This window comes from Diadema setosum, chromosome 22, assembly GCF_964275005.1.
Source record: "Diadema setosum chromosome 22, eeDiaSeto1, whole genome shotgun sequence".
NCBI classification, from domain to species: domain Eukaryota; kingdom Metazoa; phylum Echinodermata; class Echinoidea; order Diadematoida; family Diadematidae; genus Diadema; species Diadema setosum.
Genome location: NC_092706.1, coordinates 13557780 through 13581562, shown reverse-complemented (window position 1 = coordinate 13581562; position 23783 = coordinate 13557780). Strand labels below are relative to the sequence as shown.

The 23783-nt window shown below is 39.9% G+C and overlaps 1 protein-coding gene across 1 annotated transcript in view; it reads left to right on the top strand.

Annotated features, from left to right (window-relative positions):
* Nucleotides 1-23783, top strand: part of LOC140245153 (uncharacterized) — a 110979-nt gene that overhangs the window by 66784 nt on the left and 20412 nt on the right. Inside the window, exons 47-55 of the mRNA XM_072324752.1 lie at nucleotides 866-1136; nucleotides 1632-1892; nucleotides 3691-3972; nucleotides 5758-6045; nucleotides 7274-7534; nucleotides 8795-9067; nucleotides 12249-12430; nucleotides 14048-14152; nucleotides 14935-15001. Coding sequence (XP_072180853.1) covers nucleotides 866-1136; nucleotides 1632-1892; nucleotides 3691-3972; nucleotides 5758-6045; nucleotides 7274-7534; nucleotides 8795-9067; nucleotides 12249-12430; nucleotides 14048-14152; nucleotides 14935-15001 — 1990 coding nt within the window. The remainder of the gene's footprint in view (nucleotides 1-865; nucleotides 1137-1631; nucleotides 1893-3690; nucleotides 3973-5757; nucleotides 6046-7273; nucleotides 7535-8794; nucleotides 9068-12248; nucleotides 12431-14047; nucleotides 14153-14934; nucleotides 15002-23783) is intronic.

Below are 23783 nucleotides of genomic sequence, written 5' to 3'. Positions count from 1 at the left end.
TACAATTAGGTGTGGGTTTTTTTCTACCGTTACAAATGTGACCCTGCTTCACAAAACCAACAAAAAGTCGCCAGACAGAGATTTTTATTAAAGAGCTGGGGGGTGTTTCATCAACGTTTGTTGGCGCTGACAACTTGAATCACCATAGCAACAGTCATTGACCAAAGCATCTCAGCCAATCAAAACCAAGGATTTTGCTGAAATTGGTCAGCGCCTACAGTTGTCGGCGCTGACAAGCGTTGATGAAACACCCCCCAGATTCTGAAAGATCAGACTTTAAGCTTTAAAATGATGTATTATTCAAACCTGCCTAAAGCAGTAGAAAGAAAGCAAACATTCTGGAAAAGTATGTGCTGAGAAAAGAGCCTCTGAAGTATAGGCTATATTCAAGTGCTCACTCTGGCTGTTAGCTGCAGCTATATGCAATGAATTGGACAAAAGAGAGGATGTAAAACTTCATGGCAAAAACAATGAAGGACTTATCAGATTAAGCTGAAATTGATCATGCCCTATTAACACATTCTGTCCATGCCTAATACCATTTTTCAAAGCAGTAGCATTAACTTTTAAATGGTTATTGGAGTTGAAAGTGAAAAGTGTGTATGAAAAGGGGACTCTTAGACACACCTAATCACACTATTCTAAACAAAAACAAAAAAGAGTGTTGTTGAAAAACTGCTAAAAGCACAAATCCTCATTTGTTTTATGTCCCCAAACTGTAGCATAATGTAGAAGAATACTTGCAATGAAGATTGACTGGGTTGACCTGCTCCACCTATTTTGATTCCTCACACAAAATCAATGCATGCAACATTTTGTTTGTTTTGTTAAATGCATGGTCACAAATAATACATTTTTTTTACAGGTCTTTGTGAGTAAGTATGGTAATGGCTCTGGAGAGCGTTATGGCAATGTCACCCTCAGTGGCCTTACAGCTCCGGCTGCTCCGGCTGCTCCAGACACAGACAACCCGATTCGGTTTAATGAGGACATCATAATGGATCTTAACGTGTCCTGTGATGTCGTCAATTACCTCTGCGTGGAGCTGAGCGCGCCGAGCGCCGACTTCACGCTGGTTGGCTTCTCTCAAGATGAAATTCCAGTGGAATGCGTCCAGACTATGCTGAGGTGCCAAGGTAAGTGTGAAGTGCACAATTAGTTTTGTTTGTATTTTTTTTTTGGTCCATTTAGAAACTAATTGTACTTCAACCTGTGCATTACCATTATTACAGAAGTACTATGTACACATCACATTTAATTTTGCCTTTTTTTCCCTTCTTTTTTTAATAGATTTTTCTAGGCAAATAATAGGATTACTTTCATTCAAAATTTTGAATCAAAATAGAGGATGTGATTTCATGAAATCTGAAAGTTCTTCTTCTTCTCGAATTGTCGTGGAGATAAGAGTGACACCAATCATGACTCTGATGAAGCATCCCACTCACTGTAATTCTTCAGAAACCAAACATGTGTGTGTTGACTATTAAAGAAGAGTTGCTGCTCCTAAATAACAACACATAATTGTTGTTTGCAACTCATTTATAACCGTTGTTTACAACACGTGCTATTGGTCAATCTATCTGTTTCTGGATGGATTATCATCTTTTCGTGTCTTTCTTTTCTCTCCCAAGGTATCGGAGAGCCCATCACCATTGAAGGCATGACGGACACTACCTTGACCGTCTCCTGGCCAGAGTCCATCGGAGATTTTGACTCCTACGGGCTCAGTGTTGATCCGTCCAATACGAATGCCCACACTCAGCTGAAGAGTGATGCCGTCCGCACCCACACTTTTACCAACCTCATCCCAGGGGAGTCATACACCGTGAGACTCGAACTCTTGAAGAGCAGCGATGTGAAGGGTGAAACCTTCTACAGCAATGTCGTGCTGTGTAAGTATGCGGGGCCACGTTTAGAATTACGCTCAAAGGCAAACCGAACTGTACCGAACCAAACCATACCTTAATGTACGTACTCTCCCAGATTGGGAGTGTTCAAGTGCTCTGTGGGGAAAACATACCTCATGAGCTATTATGGGGACTTGCAATGTAAGTCACAGAGATCACACGTTTTGTAGCAACAGTGTCAGGCACCTTGCGCACTTGCGCTTCAAACAGGTACGTGTCTCAAACAAAAGAGAATCGGCTTTTTGCATTATGACTTGAATAGTGTGGTGTGTCGCACACTCTTCTCATGCCACCTTCCGGAACGGTACGCTTTTGGACCACTTTGCATTTGAGCAGTCCATGAGGCAAATCTCTCATTGGAAGAAGCTACACCCCTGTAGACAATGCAAGTGTATATCTTGGCAATCAAGGACTTAAAAACCAAAGATATAAAGCACCTGTTTCTTGACCCTGGCCTAATCTAAACAGCAGTCACCGCCACGGGGGGGGGGGGGGGGGGGCACCCGCGAGAGGAGGAGATTGTTTTGGTTTTGGCATGGGCTATGTAGCTCCATGGTGCATGTGTGTGTCAACAAACTTCTGCAATGCTCTCCTTCTTATTCCTGTATTTTCGTTATTTATGGGTCAAATTTTTTCGTTCGAAATTCAAAACGGATGACTATAGAATTTCTCAATAGAATATAAAATCTAAAACTTTAGAAAGAATAGAGAAAATTGAGTGCACTTTGAATTGTCTGCCACAGGCAGATATCCTTATCGTGCTCTTACATAATATGACTGCTGTTGCAGTCATTAAACCCTGGCTTGGCCTCCAGGTTTGCCACGCCTGAGTAGAAAGATATTTTGCAGTGGGCAAGTACATCAACTCCCAACTCTCAAACGACAAATCGTTAGGGGGTATAGCACCCCATCAGCTTCATTTGGCGATGGGGTCTCGCCTCCAACGGGGGTTTGACGCCATGCTCTGGCATGGTAGGGTACAGCACAGTACACTTTTTGGAGCACATCGGGAAGTGGTCCACTTTTAGCGTGGTGCAGTACAGTACGTAACAGTACACTTTGGGAGTATTTGAGCACTCCTCTGGCGCAGGTACATGTATGATGCAGTACTTTATAGTTTTGAAATGTGCTCAGACGCATCCTTGTTGTGTGAGATGCAATAATTACGACAGTTATGTTAGGTAATAAGATATATGTAACATCTAGAAATGTGTATTTACACATTTTTACAAAGTGTACATGTATTTGAATAGTTAATGCTTGTGATAGCTGCTAAATATTAGTTGTAGTACTATCATTTTTCTATCAGTGTTTTATGTTTGATATAATTTTTTTCAAGTGTACTTTGATACATGTAATTACTGTGATCATTGTTAACATTCTAATGGACATACTGGATAAGATGACTGACTCAAAAGACATACGTGCCCTCAGTGCTTGTTGAAAGGAAAGTGTACATTTATTAGACCACAACACCTCTCCAATAAACCCCATAGGTTTTGACCTTGAGCCGAAACTTTGCACACCCTACATCATCAATATAAGATGTCACTATCATGAGTATGTGCACATACGAATCAGTGCAGATCACCTGCTTACCATATTGCAGATGAGAGTATTGTTTTACAAAATTAGACTGTCCCCAAATATTCACACGTTCTCATTTTTGAGATGCATTGTAGTTCTGTCAAGAATAAAATTCTTTGAAAGAAAAAAATCACACTGCAAAATATTCCGTCTTTACGGTCAAACACGTATTTACTTTTTCTTTTCTTCTCCACAGATTTGGCATGTCCGGATGTCAAGGTCACCAATGTAACATCCCGTGAAATTGAAATAGCCTGGTATCGGCCCAGTGGTGCCACTAATGTCAATGAGTACAGCGTGGCTATCAGCCCCAAAAGTGGTGGCACCGTGCACCCCCCATTCACGGAGGATGGCAGTAATAAGTACACTTACACTTTTGACACGCTCACGCCTGCAGAAACTTACGAGATCACCGTGACCGCCAGCGGTGATAACGGTATACGAAGCGACAGCTGTGATCCAGTCACGCAAGCCACAGGTAAGGCCATTCTCAGACCTCCCAACCATACGGAATTTGGAGGAAAAAATCTGAATTTTGACCATTCCTAGCTCTTGTTTCAACAGGAATTTCCCATTTTTCTGGATAATTTTACTTCACATTCCTATGGGAACTGCTCTTTCTTTCCTGCTTTTGAGCCAAATCATCCCTATTTTTCAGTCAGAAAGGTTGGGAGGTCTGCACTCTGTAATTCAATTCAGTTCAATTCAATTCAATTCATCCACATAAAGGAAAAAGAGAATGCTAACATTACAATATTTACAGCTTACATTATGCAAGACACAATAAATGTTTTTAAAAAGTGGAGGAATCAACAGTAGGCCTAAAGGCCTTATCCAAAGGCTAATTTTCCTACAGTGTCTTGTCATCTCCACAATCACATATGTGACTGTGCATCACGAAATCAACAAAAAGTTGCATAGCCCAATTCTGCGAGACTCAAATACAGCGTGGTAAAGTGTATCATCCAAGACAATCTTTTGTTACTTCTACAATTTAAGACAAATTAATTCCTTTCCTACATAATTCTAAAGTTAAGGATTGTGAGGCAAATGTGATTTTGTTGAAAGCTTTTGTAGAATAATTTGTTCACAAGTAATAGGATTAGATGTAAGTCCTAGCAGACCCTTTTCATTTCTCAATGACCATTTTTAATACATAGTATTCTTTGCTTTCAAATCTAATAATCTGTGAGAATATTGTGCTTCATGACTGAAAGTTGATACTAGTGAAGAATACAATGGGATTAATTACTTAGTGTGGTCAGTTTCAGCTTAATCTGTTAATCCTTCATAAGGGTTGTTTGGAATGTTATTTCCTGTTTTTGTTTTGTTTTGTTTTGTCTTGGGGTTTTTTTGGGGGGGTCCCATTCATTGCAGAGGGGCACCACTGGATGCTTGATACAGAAGACCCCATACTCAAAGTCTCTTTTCCCATCAGACACTTGTTCAGAGGTTATACCTCCCTCTAGAGTCTGCTCTCATTAGAGTATGCCCGTAAATAAAATTCCTTGCCTAGCAACTTTTTTAATGATTTTTGTGATGCAGGGTCACATACATTGTACATGTACATAATTATACTGCGTGCTGGCTAATGACCTGTGGCAAAGTAATAATAATGATCACCCTTACCCTGACACACACAGGCAAACTACTAAGATGAAATTTGTTGTGATTTTGTGTAGCAACATGTTGTTTAATCGCTCATGATCTACACTGTCGTTGAGTGTTTGTTTGGAGGTGAGATTTAGATGATGTGCCCAAGCAAGCACTTGGGTTAACTTGCCAGGCCACGCCTTCAGCATTTGTGAATCCCTCCATACCTGACCCGCAGGGCCCTGTTTCATAAAGCTGTTCGTAAAGTTACGAACAACTTACGAGTGACTGGTGATCAGTTCTGATGTGCTATACTTATCAAAATTTCCATAATTCAGCATAAGAACTGATCACCAGTCGCTCGTAAGTCATTCGTAACTTTACGAACAGCTCTATGAAACACCCCCCACTGGTTGTAGGTTAGCAAGCTCACTGTAGGTGTGTCAATGTGCCTTGCTCCGTGCCACAGGAAAGCCAGGAAGACACAATTAGGATATTAGGGAAATTGGATACTGTAAAACTAGAAATTTCTGCATATTTGCCACGCATCATTTTCTAGCTAGCATATGATGACTGATTGCTCAGATTAATTAGCGGAACTTCACTGAAATAGGATGATTGTATCATTTACGAGACGTGTTCCTGACCTTTTCTTTGCATGCTGATTCAGACCCTGGTCGCGTTGAACTTACCGTCAATAGCATTGGGACCGTGACGGCTGACCTGTCGTGGACGGTCACCTTCGCCGATGTCTTGTCCGGATTCCGGCTGGCCGCCAATGTCCGCACACCTACCACAGGCGACGACCCCGCCCCAGTGTACATCTCTTCTTCGGACCGCTCCCACACGTTGACTGGCCTGCTGCCAGGCACGGAGTACCAGTTTGTGGTGGAAGCCTTCGTCAATAGCTCCGGAACATTGAATTTTGGCAAAGGAGGCACTGATATTGCCCGGACAAGTTAGTACAAGTTTCTGGCCTTACGCAATAGGAAGCTTAATACACCAAATTTGTAATTTGTGTAACACTGTCAGCATTAAGTGCAGATGATAAGAGTCACAAACAAGAATATTGTTCAGTTTGTAGTATATGCATAGCATAAGATAGTCTGTATACATGTCTATATAACTAAGAATATAAAATTGCAATGTTCACGTAAAATAACATGAAAAATGATCAAAATGTGAGTTTTTATCGTGAATTTAAATCTATCAAAGTCTGTAATGTGTCTATTGTTCTTTGGAGAGATTGTTCTGTAATGCTAGTGCCAATTTTGCAACAGCCATATCATCAAATGTCTTTGGATTCACACTTAATGTAAAAGTGGAAATTTTTGTGGTGTTATAACTTTCACACATTTCAAGCAAGCAGAAACTAGAAAAAAAGAAAGCGTGGGAATATTTTTGCTTGCCATGTGTTTCTGTAGTTATGTCTTGATTATGTGAAATTAAAAACATGTCAGACTTGTCCTACCCAGCCAAGACCAAAAAATTACTCACGCAAAAATATCCACTTTTACAGTAAGTCAGAGAGGAGAGATTTTTTTTTTTTTTAGTGTGAACATAGATTACAAAATGGTTGATATCTGTGCTGGCTTATGTTTACTGATATAGCAAGGGGCATTTCCATGAAGATATTTATATGCAAGTGTAAGAACCTTAAAGCTAATACAAGCCCTTATCGGCAACCAATGGGACTGTGTATATGGGTGTTCTATTGTGTGTGTCACATATATATCGAGACATGTTGAAGGTTGAGGAGGTTATCTTACGCAATACCGTATGCATGGTTTATGAAATTTGTTTGTTCTAGGCTTGTAAGCTGTTGCATGAGAGAGTTCACAGACAAAAACCAGACAAATTTTCAGTACAGTTTTGTTTGGCTTTCTCAACTTGAAGAATAGAACAGTGTATGCACCGTTTACGTTTACATTGTGTTATCCCTCTAAAGTTTATAATCTGGAGCAATCATTGTGTTGTGTTTGCAACTGAACTCAGAGAGCATATATTTTGATCTTTTAAGATTCAGAGGAACTTGTTCATGTAGCTATGTCATTGTAATAGTTTATTTTGAGGGGATTTTTGTTTTTTTTTAATTGCAGTGTTCTTTCTTTGTGGTTTAAGTATCTTGTATCAATGCATCTTGAAATGCAGCAGCTTTGCTACAACATTGTTTCATTCATTCACAGCTCCATTACCACCCAACAATATCATGATCGAACTCCAGTCCACCTCGATTGAAGTATCATACACAGCGCCCGAAGGGTTCCACACAAATTTCTCCTTCTCCGTGCATAACTCCAACGATGTGTTGCTCCAGGGTCCCGAGGTCACAGACAACTTCATGGTGACCTTTGACAATCTGGATCCAGGCACAGGCTACACCCTGTACTCTAAGACGATTTCAGGTGACAAGGAGAGCACCCCCACTGCGACGGAGTTCACCACCCGTAAGTGCTGCTACTTCTTGTGTTAGTTGTAGATTATCTCGCGGCATTCGCAGTGCTCCCCGTTTTCGCGCCATGCATTTACTGTATGAGCTGAAACAGTGTTTTTGCCACAAAGTTTGCAAAGTGCCTTTCAACCGCAGTCATAGCAATCAAACTTGATAACAATGCACAAATGTAAAAATGCACTAAGCATTTATGTGCCATAATATCACTTCAAAAAAATAGTAAATAAAAATTAAGCCTTGCCATTGCTGAATCGCATGTAAGAAGTAACTGCTGTAGGTCAACATAGTGTGTGGGTCTTGATGTAGCAATATGTGGAGTGTGACAACATGCTACATGTAGTGCAGAATTTCAAGTGCAGAACACATTACAAAGAATCACTGAGGAAAAACATTGAGAAGTATTATTGAGTTGCTTGTCACTCATTCTTTATTCTGTGAAAGGCGAAGTAGCAATTATACTAGACCATTGCAACTGCAAAATAACCACAATGCAGCAGCAATTAATCAAATATCTGTACACACCAATTTCAGCTGAAACGGTACTACGAGTGCATATTCGATATTGTTCTTTTGTAAATGTGAAGTTTGTGGCATGAAGTGGACGTATGTGGTAAATGTGTATGTGGCCATGCTTCTTCCCTAGAGCACAGGCGTGTAGTTGGAGTTTGAATGTTTTTCACAGCCAGGTGTGCAATCTTTCCAATAAAGGAGAAATTTAACATATTCCTATATTTGTTGAACTGTCACTACTCGGGTAAAGACTGTGAAGGATTTATCGCATTACCAGCAAATTTGCCACATTTTTAGCATTCATCCTGTTCTTTCATTGCACTGCATTTCCCAGTTTCTATCTGTTCAGTTCCAGGAAGGTTTTCTGAAAGCATGAATTTTGTTACCGACATTTCTCCCCTTGATCACAATCATTGTGAGACATATCACAGATCTGGGTTGAACCTGCGCTGGAAAATGTTTAATCTTTGTTGGTCATTTTTTGACCCAAAAGATTCATAAAGATGATAGATACGATATAATGCCTATTCACTATGAAAGTCCTCGTAATTGAAAAAGGATCTTCTCAAACTAATGCATGTTAAACAGCTGTCTATGTCGTACCTCCCATGGTGACTTTCAATCATTGTTATGATAGGTTACACAAACAAGTGAAACAAGGTGTGTGAAGAAGCATACGTACAATGAGTTTCCAGCCACATGTGTCATATTTCTAAACCCATTTGGATTCCGTTAAAACTCAAAGGTCCATCAAAGCCAGGCCCAATCTCAACCCAGGAGGTGACCTCGACCTCCATTACCATCACGTGGGAGCATAGCGCCCGCCCGCGGAGCCACTACGAGGTGTCGTATTCGCCAAACAGCACCTTTTACATACCGTCCCCGCCACCCATCATCGAGAACAGGTTCACTCTTTCGGGGCTCGAGCCGTACCTCACTGTAGACTTTTCTGTCAGGGCTGTCGTTAACTCGGTGGCCAGCGAGCCGTCAGAGTGGAGGCAGAGGACCTATTCCAGCCGTAAGACAATGCTAATATAAAACAGTTCCTCTCTAATCGTAAACATATTTACGACTGTCAATGTATTGCGGAGTATCTGGTGCACAGTGAGGGTTATAGACTGCAGTTACATTCCAAGTTGTAATCAATTTCCCATTCCAGTTTGCTTTGATGCAGTACGTGTGGCATCAAGTCAACTGAAAGAACGGTATAAGTTCCTTCAGAATTGGAACAAAAAGTAAGAAAGTCATATAATGTGAAAGGTTTTGCATTTTTTATATGCCTCAACCATGAAGTGTCGCAGTTTTGGACATTTGGTCAAACAGCACATGTAGCATTAGTCACATTAACCGGAACACACATTCAAATGCATGCTAATCTCTGCTGAATTGTTATTTTCTGATGTGAATTCAAAAAGGGGGAATTCATCAATCATATCATATTGTTCAAACACTCTAACATTTCACTGATGACTGTGTAACAGGGGAAGGACTCATAATCGCTGAATTATTTGGTTTAGCAGAATAGCTTTATGATAACTTATGATATCCAAGCTAATGGGAGAGCTGATACATGTAGCTGATAAGCAATAACAGCCCATAGGAAAGTTGATAGGCGATAGACACACACACCTTGTCTACTCTGCACATACACTTATACAAATGTGTTCTTCCAAACTTCAAATTTCAATTTCTTTTTTTTTTTTTTTTTTTTTTGGGGAGGGGGGCAAATTCAAGGAAAAGAAACTCGAATAGCAATGTTTTCCTATAGGCCCAGTGAATGATATATGTGCACCTTGTACCTTTCATTTGCTGTGAATAGAAATAATAGGAAGAAATTTAATACCATTTTATGAATGCTAATTATGTAAATGTATGTACCCATCAATTCGTTTGCTCATAGCATAGTTTGTTTATTTGTATTTATTTGTTTCCTTTACTCTCCAATTCATCCACACATTTATGCATTTTATCCATTTATTTCTTTTTCTTTTCTATTTATGTATATGTTTGTTCATTCTCTCATTTCCGGGTAGAGATAGCAGAAACATAATATTGAACATTGAATGATCTCCATGAATACATGTACTGTTCAGTGATTGGTCATAATATTACATGATTTATGCAGCAGAGATCGAAATTGTTATAATATTGTGAGCAGTGATGTTGTGTCATTTCATATGATATCAGAATTTGACTGGCTGCTGATGGCCGGAGCTTAATTGAAATGATGTATTTATTCATGTAGACCATCTAGTATATATACAATGTAATTGCAACAAATATTCTGTCAGGCTGGTGCATCATTGCATTAATCACTTAAGGGGAAAATCCAGTCCAAATATAAGTTAGTCTGATAAGAAAGAGTAAAATATCATGAGTTCAACGGTTAAATTTTGATTGAAATCGGATGAAAAATAAGGAAGTTATGACATTTTGAAGTTTTGCCTATTTTGAGGAAACAGATCTTCAGCGGTCAATATGAATATGGGAATGGCAGAGTAAGCATGTCATCCCCTCACAACTTACCATACCATATAGTTTGTACATAAAATTTTGAATTTTCCTGTTTTTCATTCAAATGCAATTATGCCTGACCCTCAAATCCTGATATACCTACCTGATCACTATTCTGAAGTTTTTCAACCCCGGAATAACATCATGTTTCAGAGTTCAATGACAGAAGCATTGAATTTTTTTCATTTTTTATATGCGATCAATGGAAAATTGTCAGGGGATGACATGTTCATATCGACTATACAAGAACTGTTTTGCAGAAATTAGCAAAACTTCAAAATTTCATAACTTCCATATTTTTCATCCGATTTCAGTCAAATTTTTACTGTTGCACTCGTAAGATTTTACTCTCTTTTATCAGACTAACTTAATTTTGGACTGGATTTCTCCTTTAACAGTAACTCAGGAGAAATATCTTCCCTCTGAGACAGCATTTTCCTTTTAGGGGATGTCAAGCGTTCCTGTTAAACCAGAAATATTTGTGGCATCAAACTCTAGGACAAATTGGAGGAAACGGCCCTTTTAATGGCGTGGAACTCTCACAAATTATTGTACCACTGGCATTAATTGATTGATTGAGGCCTATTTAGGCCATTTATTCGGCAAAATAAAACACAAAAAAAAAAACATATAATAGTGGCGTTTACAATGAGAGCCAGGCAGCCTTGAAAGCATCTTGTGCTTGTGTTAGGTTGCCTACACATGAAAATACTATATACTTTACAATAGCAACATATATTACAACTGGTTCTGTGTGAAATCAAGTAAGTAAACATAAGCAAAACACAATCACATTAATACGTACATATAATGTACACTCACACACACACACACACTCTCATGCAGTATACGTAATGATAGAAGACAGGAAAGATAAAAGAACATTGTCTACTCAGTCATGACTAACTGTTCGAAGAGAGAACGCTTCAGTAAGCACTTAAATCTAGAAAGAGTTGTGCTGCATTTCAAAGCAGTACTTACTGAATTCCAGTCACTTACACCGGTGAACCTAATAGAATGAGATCGCATTCTGTGCATTGTGTGGACATAAACTTTTGTGTGCATTGGACAATTTCCCAAGTATTGGCTCCTTGCACAATAATTGTTCATGAAAGATTCATGCAAGCAAAAATTTCAGGTTGTGCAGTATATTTCACCCAAAAAAAATGGCACTATACAATGTCTGTACAGTACATGAATGTCCAGGAGAAAAAAAAATACAGTGATTTTTGCATCGATACCTTCCAATATGATTAAACTGTCTAAATGCTACTTCAAGGTGTGAAAATATAACATCTTAGCTCTATTTTGCAGAAAACCCCATTCAATTTGGTTAAGTGGTCACAGAGAAATGTGGATTGTTTCAAAGGATGCCATGGGTCTGATTTTTCAAAGTTCAGTACTTGGATGCTCTTGGAACTACATGTACATACATGTACATGGGCAGAACTTGGAAGGAAGGGATTCCTGACATGCTCTACAAAACTCCTCGTTTATCGTTGATCACTGAAGCAAATTGGATGGGGTTTTCTGTAAGATGTGGGTAATAAGTTATAGTTTCATACCCTGAAATTGTATTCAGATTGATTCACTATTTTTAGAGTTGTCATTGTGGAGGGTCCTGTTGTAATTTTTTTTTTTGAGACACACAGTATTACATAATTCTCTTCATGCCAAACAAATAGGATCAGATCCTCCGGAGGAGCTAATGCTCGTGATGACATCACCCAGCTCTGTCAATGTCCTCTTCCGGATTCCCAGCAGCCCCAACGGCCTTATCACCTCCTACGTCATCTCCTTTGATGGCACGCGAAACGTTAGTACTATCTCTTTGGTCCTTGCAGCCCTTTGCCGCACTTTGGCTCCAGTACGATCCACTGTGGTCTTGAACGGATTATAAAGTACATGAAGGCAGACATCAGTGTCTAGTGGGATGGGGTACGCTTGTATACGGCATCCTGTACTGATTATACAGTGTATTAATAATTTCACATAGTTTTGTCTCAAAAACATGGAAACATACAGTATATACGTAACAGTATGTACGTAAAGACGTGAGATGATCACTATTATTTTAATTGTGTGTGTGTGTGGGGGGGGGGGTAGAAGCACTGTAGCTCTTAGGGAAAAACCAATGATTACTTTTTAAGTAATTAATTCAGTTGTGAGGTACAGTTAAACTCGCATAAGTCGATCTTATCGGGACTGAGCAAAACACATCGATTTAGGCGATTTTCGACTTGTGCGTAAGTCGAAAAAAATTGACTTACAGTTTCACCACACGTACATAAATGTATGCATAATGTACATGTATGTTGTCTACTCTGGAGCCGAGAGCTGGAGCGGTGTGCCGCAGCACGGGTCGCCCGGCAGGGCCGCGGCTAACTTTGCATGGACAGTGCATTAGTATTGGCACAGGTCCGGTTACTTTACACCCGTTGTTAAATCTTGGGGAAGTGAATATGAACGATATTTGAGCAGTGATTGATTCCAGTTTACCATACCGTGGCTTGAAATGCGTGTAGAGGTGCAATTCTGATTCACCCGTGCCCGTAACTTTCCCCCTACTTTCCGCTTTGAAAACTCAGCAGCTTCATCCATTATACCACTCCACTGCACAGCGCTGTAAAAGCCAAGCTACACTGCAAGCTCAATACTGTACATGTAAATGAACGCATGTGTACTGTACGAACGCTGTACGTATGTAGCGCGACAGCTGACAGGGCTGTACCAGCGGACCTCCAAACACGAAGAGAGTTCAACGATCCCATGCGATCGCTTTGAATTGTGATCTTAGATCATTTTTTTTGTCACCTCAAACTCATCTGACGAACAAAATAATGACGAGTAATGAATAATGAATAATAAATGACAGTGATTTATTACACAATAAAATCTTATTCGACTTAGGCACAGTGAATTCAATGGTTTTTCCGTGAAAGTGTTTTTGGAATTTCATCGACTTAGGCGAGTATTCGACATATGCGACGTCGACTTAGGCGAGTTTAACTGTACATTGTACCAGTGGGTAAACACTGATGTGACCTCCAACTACACTGTATGTTAGAGTTTTAACATCAGTAGTTCTAGTTGTAGAAGCAGTATTAAAGAGTAGTTACGTCTGTACTGCTACTACTACTACTACTACTTCTACTAACTACTACTACTACTACTACTACTACTGTTGCTGCTGCTGCTGTTGCTGCTGCTGCTACTACTACTTCTATAGCAGTAGCTGCAGTAGTAGTGATAGTAGTAGTAGAAATAGTAGAAGTAATAGTAGTAGTAGCAGCAGAAATAGTAGAAGTACAACTTGTAGTAGGAGTAGCAGCAGTAGAAGAAGAAGCAATAGCAGCACCAGCAGCACTAGTAATGCTGCATGTCTGTGAGATATTTGTATAATTGCCATATTTGATTTAGCAAGGGCAAACTCTGCATCTGCACTGCCGTCAGTAGCCTCATTCTCCCTTTCCCCACCAACCAGAATGAAACATACAGTGGAACACAAGTGGTACCTGCTGGTCCAAATGATGTCGAGTTCGAAGAGCCCATCGCCAATCTCAACCCCGGAGCTACGTATGTTTTTGAGGTGAATACATTTATTTTCGAAAATGACTTGCAAAACTTTGACAAGCCTGTAATCTCTCCCGTGCCAACTTCCACTAGCCTTTAACTTGAAATAATCAATTATAGAAAATGTGCATGTACCAAACTGCCAGCTTTTGAGACTGTATAGAGCACCACCCCCCCCCCCCCCCCCCATATACAGTACTATGAGTCACGGCTGGTCACATTTTTGCATACTTCAGGTATTAAAAGTCTTGATGATGTATTGTTTGGAAGTGAATTCAAATCTTATCTATTACAGCATGGCATGTTGTATGTATGTGTTTGTGTTGATTGCACAAAGTATAAGTGTGCCAGTCTCTATTGATATGCCTGTGACGGTACCATTAGGTAATTTTGTGGAAATTATTTGTAGACGAATATAAACATTTCCATCTACAGCTGTAGATCTTCGCCAATAAACAATACAAAGTGTATTTCAGAGTTTTCAATTAAGCAAGGACAGGAGGAAAAGTGGCTGCGCTAAACTTACACATACCTTCGAACGTGATTGGTTAACAATGCTTCATCATTTACTGTGTGCATATCTGTTTCTTCTGTGACAGACAGTTACATGGTATACCCTATGTGATATTTTTCACCTTAGATGGAGCCTAAAAAGACTTGAATATTTTGAAGTAGGAAAATGTTATCAAAGAGTCATGCAAGATCTTCCTCTTACCCCCCTTTTGTCTGATGCAAGAAGATTGAACTTCAGACTAAACCTGGTACCTAATCTTTGTGCCCGATTCTTCTCTCTAATAGGTCGTAGCCAACAATGAAGCAGGCTCCAGCGAACCTACATCCGAGAGGATCGACCTTATTGCAGGAGGTAAGTTTGTTTGATGAAATCATACCTAGATGGAAAGCTGAATTCAGTAATATGTGACGCACCACTTCAAAAGGATCCGAAAGTCGCTGATGGCTGAGGTGAAAAAAAAAAATGGAGTTTGAAGTCAGATCATCAAAATTGGTCAAAAGCATTGAATTTCTGTTTTTGGCATAATTTTTATGTCTCCGCCGGAGACATTATGTTTTCGGGTTGTCTGTCCGTCAGTCCGTAATGAATTTTGTGGGCAAGGTAACTATCAAAACCTTTTGAGGTATCCTAATGAAACTTGGCATGTATGTGTATTAGGGAGTGAAGTTGTGCCTAGCAACTTTTGGGTGCACATGCTCAAGGTCAAAAGGTCAAGGTCAAATACATAAGATTTTACTATTTCCATCATATCTATGCAATGCCTGAAGATATTTTCTTGAAACTTAGTGCATACATGTATTACTCAATTAAGATTCTCTGGTGAAAGTTTGAGTCATGAGGTCAAAGGTCAAAGGTCAAAAGGTCAAGTAAAAATATTAAAACTTCACCCTTTTTCTCTGTACCTTGGAAATTGTTCAAGGTCTCTTCATGGGACATACATGTACTGACTGGCAGTGATTATCTAGAGAATTTATGGTTCATGGGGTCAAAGGTCAGGGGTCAAAGGTCAAGGGCAACACTTCAAAATTTTACTGAATATTTCCCTCATGTTTATGCAATGCCAGCAGGATTATTATTATTTTTTTTTTTTTTGCACTAGGTGTATGCATGTTTAACCTAATAGAGATTCTCTGGGAAGTTTTTTATGCCTCCGCCAACGAAGTGGCCGGAGGCATTATGTTTTCGGGTCGTCCGTACGTCCGTATGTCCGTCCGTCCCGTTTTGTTTTTGTCGATATTTCAAGAACCGTGTGGTGGTTTTACATCAAACTTGGTATGAGGGTATATCCTGGGGGATAATACTTTGTTTGGATATTAGGGTCACGGGGTCAAAGGTCAAAGGTCACAGGTTATTTTGTGAAAAAAAAAATTGAAAATTCATGTTTTTCTCCATATCTCGCAAATGGTTCTCGGTATCTTCATAGAACTTAGTATATATGCTTGTTCCAATGGGCAGTGATTATCTAGGGAAGTTGGGGGTCATGGTTCAAAGGTCAGGGGGTCAAAGGTCAAGGTCAACTCCTTAAAATATCACTACTTTCCTTATATTTATGCAATGCCTGAAGGTTTTTGGTTTTTTTTTTTTTAACTTAATGTATGCATGTATTACCCAATATATATTCTGTGGGAAGTTTCTTGCCAAAAGGTCAAAGGTCAAAAGGTCAAGTGAAAGTGCTGAATTGCACTTTTTCCTCCATATCTCAAAAGTAACTCCAGATATCATCCTGAAACTTACATATTTATGCATGTTCTACCTAACAGTGATTCTCTTTGGAACTGTGAGGTCAAAGGTCAAAGGCCAGGTTTAGATAATGCTATTTTCCCATTTAATACTGAAATTATACTTTTTTTCAATACCTTGAAAATTACTCAATGCATAAACTTATAAAAGGGTCAAAAGTCAAGTAAAAATCATCAGTTCCCCAAATACCTGCACTCTGACATTTTAATCATTCATCCAATTGAACCTAGTTCTAGGAAAGTGAACATTCAGCACATTTGTGGCAAACCTGTCATTTTAATATTTTGCCAATTGTGTGAAACTGTCATCACACATTGTCAAGACATTGTACTATAGACCTATTAGGAGAACCATGCATTATGGCGGAGGCATATCAGTCGCCGTAGCGATATATCTAGTTTTTCTTTTGTTTTTGCCTCAAAGGTCAAAAGGTCAAAGATCAAGTGAAAGTGCTGAACTAAGTTTTTCCTCCATATCTAGGAAGTGGCTCAAGTTATCTTGAAACATACTGCATATTTATGCATCTTCTGCCTGCTTCTACTTTTTAGCATTCCTCCCCATTTCCAACATTTTCGTATACTTACAAGTTTTCTGTAAACTTATCCTTTACTTTGTATAATGAAATTTATGTACTGTATTCAATTTGTGTAATATATTTATATGTTTTTGTTGGAAATGAAAAATAAATGAATGGAAAAGTAGATATATCGCTACGGCTACTGATATGCCTCCGCCATAATGCATGGTTCTCCTGATACAGATGTAGGTCTATAGTACAATGTCTTGACAATGTGTGATGACAGTTTCACACAACTGGCAAAATATTAGAATGACAGGTTTGACACAAATGTGCTGAATGTTCACTTTCTAGAACTAGGTTCAATTGGATGAATGATTAAAATGTCAGAGTGCAGGTATTTGGGGAACTGATGATTTTTACTTGACTTTTGACCCTTTTATAAGTTTATGCATTGAGTAATTTTCAAGGTATTGAGAAAAAGTATAATTTCAGTATCAAAGGGGAACATAGCATTATCTAAACCTGGTCTTTGACCTTTGACCTCACAGTTCCACAGAGAATCACTGTTAGGTAGAACATGCATAAATATGTAAGTTTCATGATGATACCTTGAGTTACTTTCGAGATATGGAGGAAAAAGTGCAATTTAGCACTTTCACTTGGCCTTTTGACCTTTGACCTTTTGGCAAGAAACTTCCCCAAAAATATATATTGGGTAATACATGCCATACATCAAGTCTAAAAAAAAAAAAAAAAAAAAAAACCTTCAGGCATATTGCATTTTAAGGAAAGTAGTGATATTTTGAGGAGTTGACCTTGACCTTTGACCCATGACCCCAACTTCCCTAGATAATCACTGCCCATCGGTACAAGCATATATACTAAGTTCCATGAAGATACCTCGAACCATTTGCGAGATATGGAGAAAAACATGAAATTTAAATTTTTTTTTTCACAAAATAACCTGTGACCTTTGACCTTTGACACTGTGACCCTAAAATCCACACAAAGTATTATCCCCCAAGGATATACCCTCATACCAAGTTTGATGTAAAACCATCACAAGGTTCTTGAGATATCGACAAAAACAAAACGGGACGGACGGACGGACGACCCGAAAACATAATGCCTCCGGCCACTTCATTGCGGAGGCATAAAAATGAAAATGACAGTGATTAGCTTATGAATTTTAGGGTCAAAGGCCAGATGAAAATGGTAACAAATTACTATTTGTGACCCGCTACAACAAAATGATCCTAAAGTCGGGCGAGGTCGATTATTTGAAAATTGCATGATACATGTATAATCCCCTAATCTTTCTGCTTTAAATTGATATATAAGACATTTTATAAAAAAAATAATCGGCTGCGGAGATATCGACGTTTAAAAGAGAGCATGTCGAGACGTCTGGAAAATCAGTTTCGAGAAAAGCGCCCTAAAAGTCTTCCTTTCGACACAATCGCGATCAAGGGACACGCAAGTCAGTTTTCACCTCTGGACAATAGAAGGTAAGCTCTAGCAACCCCCGAAGAGTTCATTCAAGCACATCAGCATCGGCGGTCTCCTCACCAACCAATCAGTGACCAGGATGTGAGAAGCGGCTGATCATAGCGCACCCCGCCCGCACGCACCAGTCAACTGGGCAGTGTGCGAGCTTCACGCTTCGGTTAGCAGCAAGCAGCAAACTGACCAATGAGCTCACTCTGGTCGTTGTTAGGGGCGGAACCTATCTGTGGCGCTCAATCCAAATTTTTGAACCAGTTTCTGCTTCGTTGAAACGCCAAAAAACATGGCTCAGAAAAACACTATTTTTTTATCTTTCCTTTGATCATTTTGCTTCAAAATTTCGACAGATGATAGAAGACATGTTAGACTCCAATAATGTATCAAAATCAGAAAATCGTAAGTTTTGACCAATTTTAATGCTCTGACTTCAAACTCGATTTTCACGGCTTCGACCGTGCGCGACTTTAGGACCTTTTTGTTGTAGCGGGTCACATTTAATACAGAAATTGCGCTTTTTCTCCATACCTTGAAAATTTCTCAATGCATAAACGTATGAATGGGTCAAAGTCAAGTTAAAGTCTGTAAATCCCAAATACATGCTCTCCTATTTATCCAATTAAACCTACATGTAGGTCAAGGAAGGTGAGCATTCATCACATTTGTGACAAACTTGTCATTTTAACATTTTGCCAATTTTGTGAAAATGTAATCACACATTGTCCACATGTACTATTTAGACCTATTAGGAGAATCATGCATTATGGCGGAGGCGTACCAGTCGCCATAGCGACATTTCTAGTGTAGTCTAACGTTTCCTCTATCATATGCTGAAATTTCGAAGCTAAAATAATGATCAAAGGAAAGGCAAGAAATTAGTGTTTTTCTGGGCCATGATTTTTCCGAGTTTATGCGAAGCAGAAATGTGTCCGAAGATTTGGATTTAGCGCCACGGATAGACTCTGCCCCTAGTAACGAGGAAGTGATCTTATTGGTCAGTGCGTGGCATCCTGATTACTGATTCGTCGTGCGTATATCACTGGAGCTAAGCTTGAATGAACATCGCGGAGGTTGCTAGGAGTGTACCTTCTACTGTCAAGAGGTGAAAACTGTCTCGCCTCCCTTTGATCACGATTGCGTCGAAAAGAAAACTTCAAAGCCGGTTTTCTCAAAATGCTGATTTCCTAGACCACTTGACATACACGTTGTAATCTCATAAAATTCCTAAATTATACAAGTAATAAGAAGTATAATTAGAATTCTACTAGTAATAATGAAGTATAAGTCGAAGAGGTTAGCATTTCCCAGGTGTTTAAGGCAGTGAAGTCACATAATGAAATTCAAAGTAGGTAGAAATTCCAGGCAGTCCCAGTTGGCTATAAATACCTGTGTCAGTGAGCAGTAAGCATCTTTTCAAAGAGAATACGGCTTTAAATAGACAGACCAGCAACACCATGCAGTATTGGGTGCAATGCAGACAATTAGCTCACTGGTCCTTCTCATCATACAGACAAGCAATAAATAAAGCACAATCATTGCTGTTCCAAAGGCACGGAGCATTCTTATACGTATGGACATCTCAAGTCAAGCAATTAAGCAGAACATCAGCATACAGTATAAGACCCCGTTTACAGTGCGAGGCTCGGCCGCAGCTCGGCCGCAGCCGAGTCCAGCCCCGCTTCAGTGTAAACGAGCAAAAGGCCAAATGCGAGGCCAAAATTGGCCTCGCATTTGGCCTCGCTCTGGAGGTGGTCTCGGCCGCGGCCGAGCCGCGGCCGAGCCCGGCCTTTTCTTGGTGTAAACGCAAACTGGGCCAAATGCGCGGCCAATTGCGCGGCCAGTTTTAGTCTGGCCTCCAAACCCTCTGCCTGTATCTTTCGCTGTTCAGGATATTAACCCCCTCAACGTCGAAAACTAGTATAGTTTAAGGTGGTTTTGTCCTGCAAAGGATTTTTTCCTTCGGCAAAGGCCTTTGCCCGAACGGCGACTTTGTCGCCACGGAATTCAGTTGGCAAAGGGTCTGAAAACCAGACAATACCAAATTGCGTTAGTTTACAAGCAGAGCGCCACTACGACCAAATAATGAAAGGTTTGAATCGAAAGCACGGCCGAGCCCAGCAGTGTAAACGGACAAAATTGCGAGGCTCGGCCGCGCAATTGAGGCCGGGCTCGGCCGCGGCCGAGCCGCTGCCGAGCCCGGCCCCGCACTGTAAACGGGGTCTAAGGGCCCACCAGTTTTGACTTCTGTACAGTGATGTAAAGGGAGGGTTCAGAACTGAAGAGTATCGATCAAATGAGATGCTGGGTGGGAACCTCTTCGACTTATACTTCATTATTACTAATAGAATTCTAGTTATACTTCTTATTACTTGTATAATTTAGGAATTCTATTACGTAATACTCGTATAAGTCTTCAGAGGTTAGCATGTTCAAAGTTCCGTACAGAAGTCAGCCTAGTGGCATGAGTGAGGGCAAGAGGACAAGAGGGATGATGGACAGTTTTCACAACAAAGTTGAAACTTTGGTCATGACTCCTCGTGCATAGAGAATGTCTATCGATGGTGACACACATTGTCGCAAACAAGAGAAGAACTCGAGCAAAGTCTGCTTGAGAACCTACTAGTATAAGGTGCAAGGCATAGGTTTTGAGTATGATATCATTTTGATACCTTGCGTGCTTTAACTGGAGCAGGATTGAGCATGATAGCGCACAGACAAATTGATCAAATACAATGGACCTCTTGTACCGATTTTCCAATCAAGACATAGTCCTAATCATGTTCCTTAATATTCGTGTACATTTTGAAGGAAGAATTAGACATTAACCAGTTCATACTCGGCATAGTAATATTGCAGCAATAATTAGAGGCAAGTCCATTGCATTTTGGGTTGATATTAGAGTTTAAATTCATCAGTTTGGTGGACCGAATCTCCTAAACGAGTGGCCGGATAATGTGTCGCCATTTTCCAATGCACAACGTAACGTGATTTATGGTCTTGTGTCTTATCTGACTCGTATTGTGACATTGTTCTTAACTGAGATACTAATATACAGGTATACACATACTATCACAATTTACATGTATCTTTTTAACTCAGCAGAACTGAGAATTGTTGAACTAATGTGGAATCAATTGTTAGAAGGTAGAAGGTTCAAAATGTACCAGCGTTCGTCCAGTCAGTTGTGGACAAGATTTCATTATGACCTTTAAACTTCATGCGCAAAAGTTTAGAAGTTGCGGCGCTTCTGTAGCTATGAGCTGAGAATGTGATACAACTTTCATATTAGCATCCGTGGATGTCTTACCAGACCAGAGTCTGGGATGAACGCGGGATGACTGTGCTCCCAAATCCTTATGTACAAAATGTACATGAACACGAGGTACGTCCTGTGGTACCCTTTCATACTGATCTCGAAGACAGAACAAACTCGGTACATGTTCCCATAGCAACAATACATTCATACCTAATTGTATGCAGCAGTCAGTACAGTGTACAGGGATGTATACGTACAGCTATTGACAGTATATTAGTTATATTTTAAGTGTTTATACAAGCAGCTGCGAGGGACTGGCTTTCAGCCTCCGCTCCAAGATGCTTGTCGTCACCGATTTGTTGGGATGTTTCGGAGAAATTATGAGTTTGCTTTCTGAACTTGCTCGTTGGAGATTTTCTGTGCATTTAATATACTCATGAAGAGTTGATCGGAACACAGAGTTTAGGGTTGGAGGTCAAAGAAGGCACTTTAATTACCTGGTTAGAGATACACCTTCCATATCTCTAATGTGCAAACGTGGCATCATCTTCCGGTAATGTCATAAGAACTAGATGTCTCAGCATTTGTGTACGTTTTGCTGAAACGAGCTAGGAAAATTGTTTTTGGCTCAAGGCACTGAAGGAATCTATAGTTCATAGGTATCTTGAAACGATAAAAAGTGATTCAAAACAATTGAGACATCCCAAGTGTTGTTGTATTTAGGCTGCGAGGATCGGAGTTCAATACGCCCTTCGTAAGTCTGACTATAGGGGCTGTTTGCCTATGTCATAGCTCTCGGTTTCAGGTAGTATGGAAGACCGAGCAGGTCTATGAGTAAAAAAAATCGTGGAATGGGCTTTGTTGAAAAGCTATGCTATGGGCTTAGATGTTGACAACGTGTTCTGTAGACGGGTTAAAAAGGATCACAAGATTGTTCAGAATACAGACATTGCTACTGTCTTCAAGCACCCTCATTTGTTTTGTTTATTGGTATTGTCTCGCCATGATGATGAAAGGAGCTTTGCAATATGCTGCGATGTGTCTGCCACTTGTCATCGCTAGCAGAGAGCACCCATGCAGGCAGCTAGTGTGAGCTGGAGGCTCGTCGGTGGGTGAGGGTGTGGGGCAAGAATTTTCTCTTGGAGTAATAGAGGTGGGGCTATTCGCATTTTGAGCGATAATGAGACCCATGGCTGCAGCCACCATTGGGGCAGTGAGGATTGCTCAGGTCACCTTGTTCAGTTGAAGCTTGTGGAGGACTGAAAATATTCTAGAGTAAGGAAAAAGGCATCAAAATTCAGGGCAATAAAACTTGGCTTCCATTTGACATGAGGAGTGTTGCTAATCCATATGTAGAGTTTGTGGATTGTGTGGTGAAAAACATGTAAAATAGTAATTAGTTGTTCATGTCTCTACGAGACAAGCAGAAAACTTCAGAATTATCTACATCTGTTGAATGTGAAGCTGATATCCAATTGCTAGACACCAATTCCAATGTTGGCCGTGAATACGTTCGGGTCAGGTATGCTACTAGCTGTAGAAATGTCTGACCGAATTATGAATAAGCACATTTTTTTGTACACGAGCCACACAGGGCTTCAAGACCGTTGTGAATTGCAAGAGGTTCACACACATTGCTATGCGGGGAATTCTGTTTGGCACTCCAGACTCTCTGAGCAAAGGAATTGTCATTGTTCAGAATTAATTACTCTCCATACTGAGATGCAAGCATCGCTTGAAATTATCATGCTAATGAAGGTGGAAAATAATTCTTTGTCTTGCAAGACAGCCACCGCCAAAGAATGTTTTGTATCGCATGACTAGATAACGACACCAAACTTCGTGTCGATGTCATCTTCTGCTTTACGCAGAGCATAAGTTGATTTATTTTTTCTAGTTCCAAGTGACGAGAATGTAAATTTCTTTGTGGAAGGCATTAAAATCCCGAAATTTTGGTTTCGTTGCCATACAAGATTGAATTTCCAAGGGCAGTAACCTTGTCAATCTTGTTCTGAGGAAAAAACTGAAAATCATTTGCTGGGAATTAATATGAGAACTAAGAAAGGTCTCGACGTGCTTTGGGTTGAAACTGGATTTGTCGAAATCCTTACTGA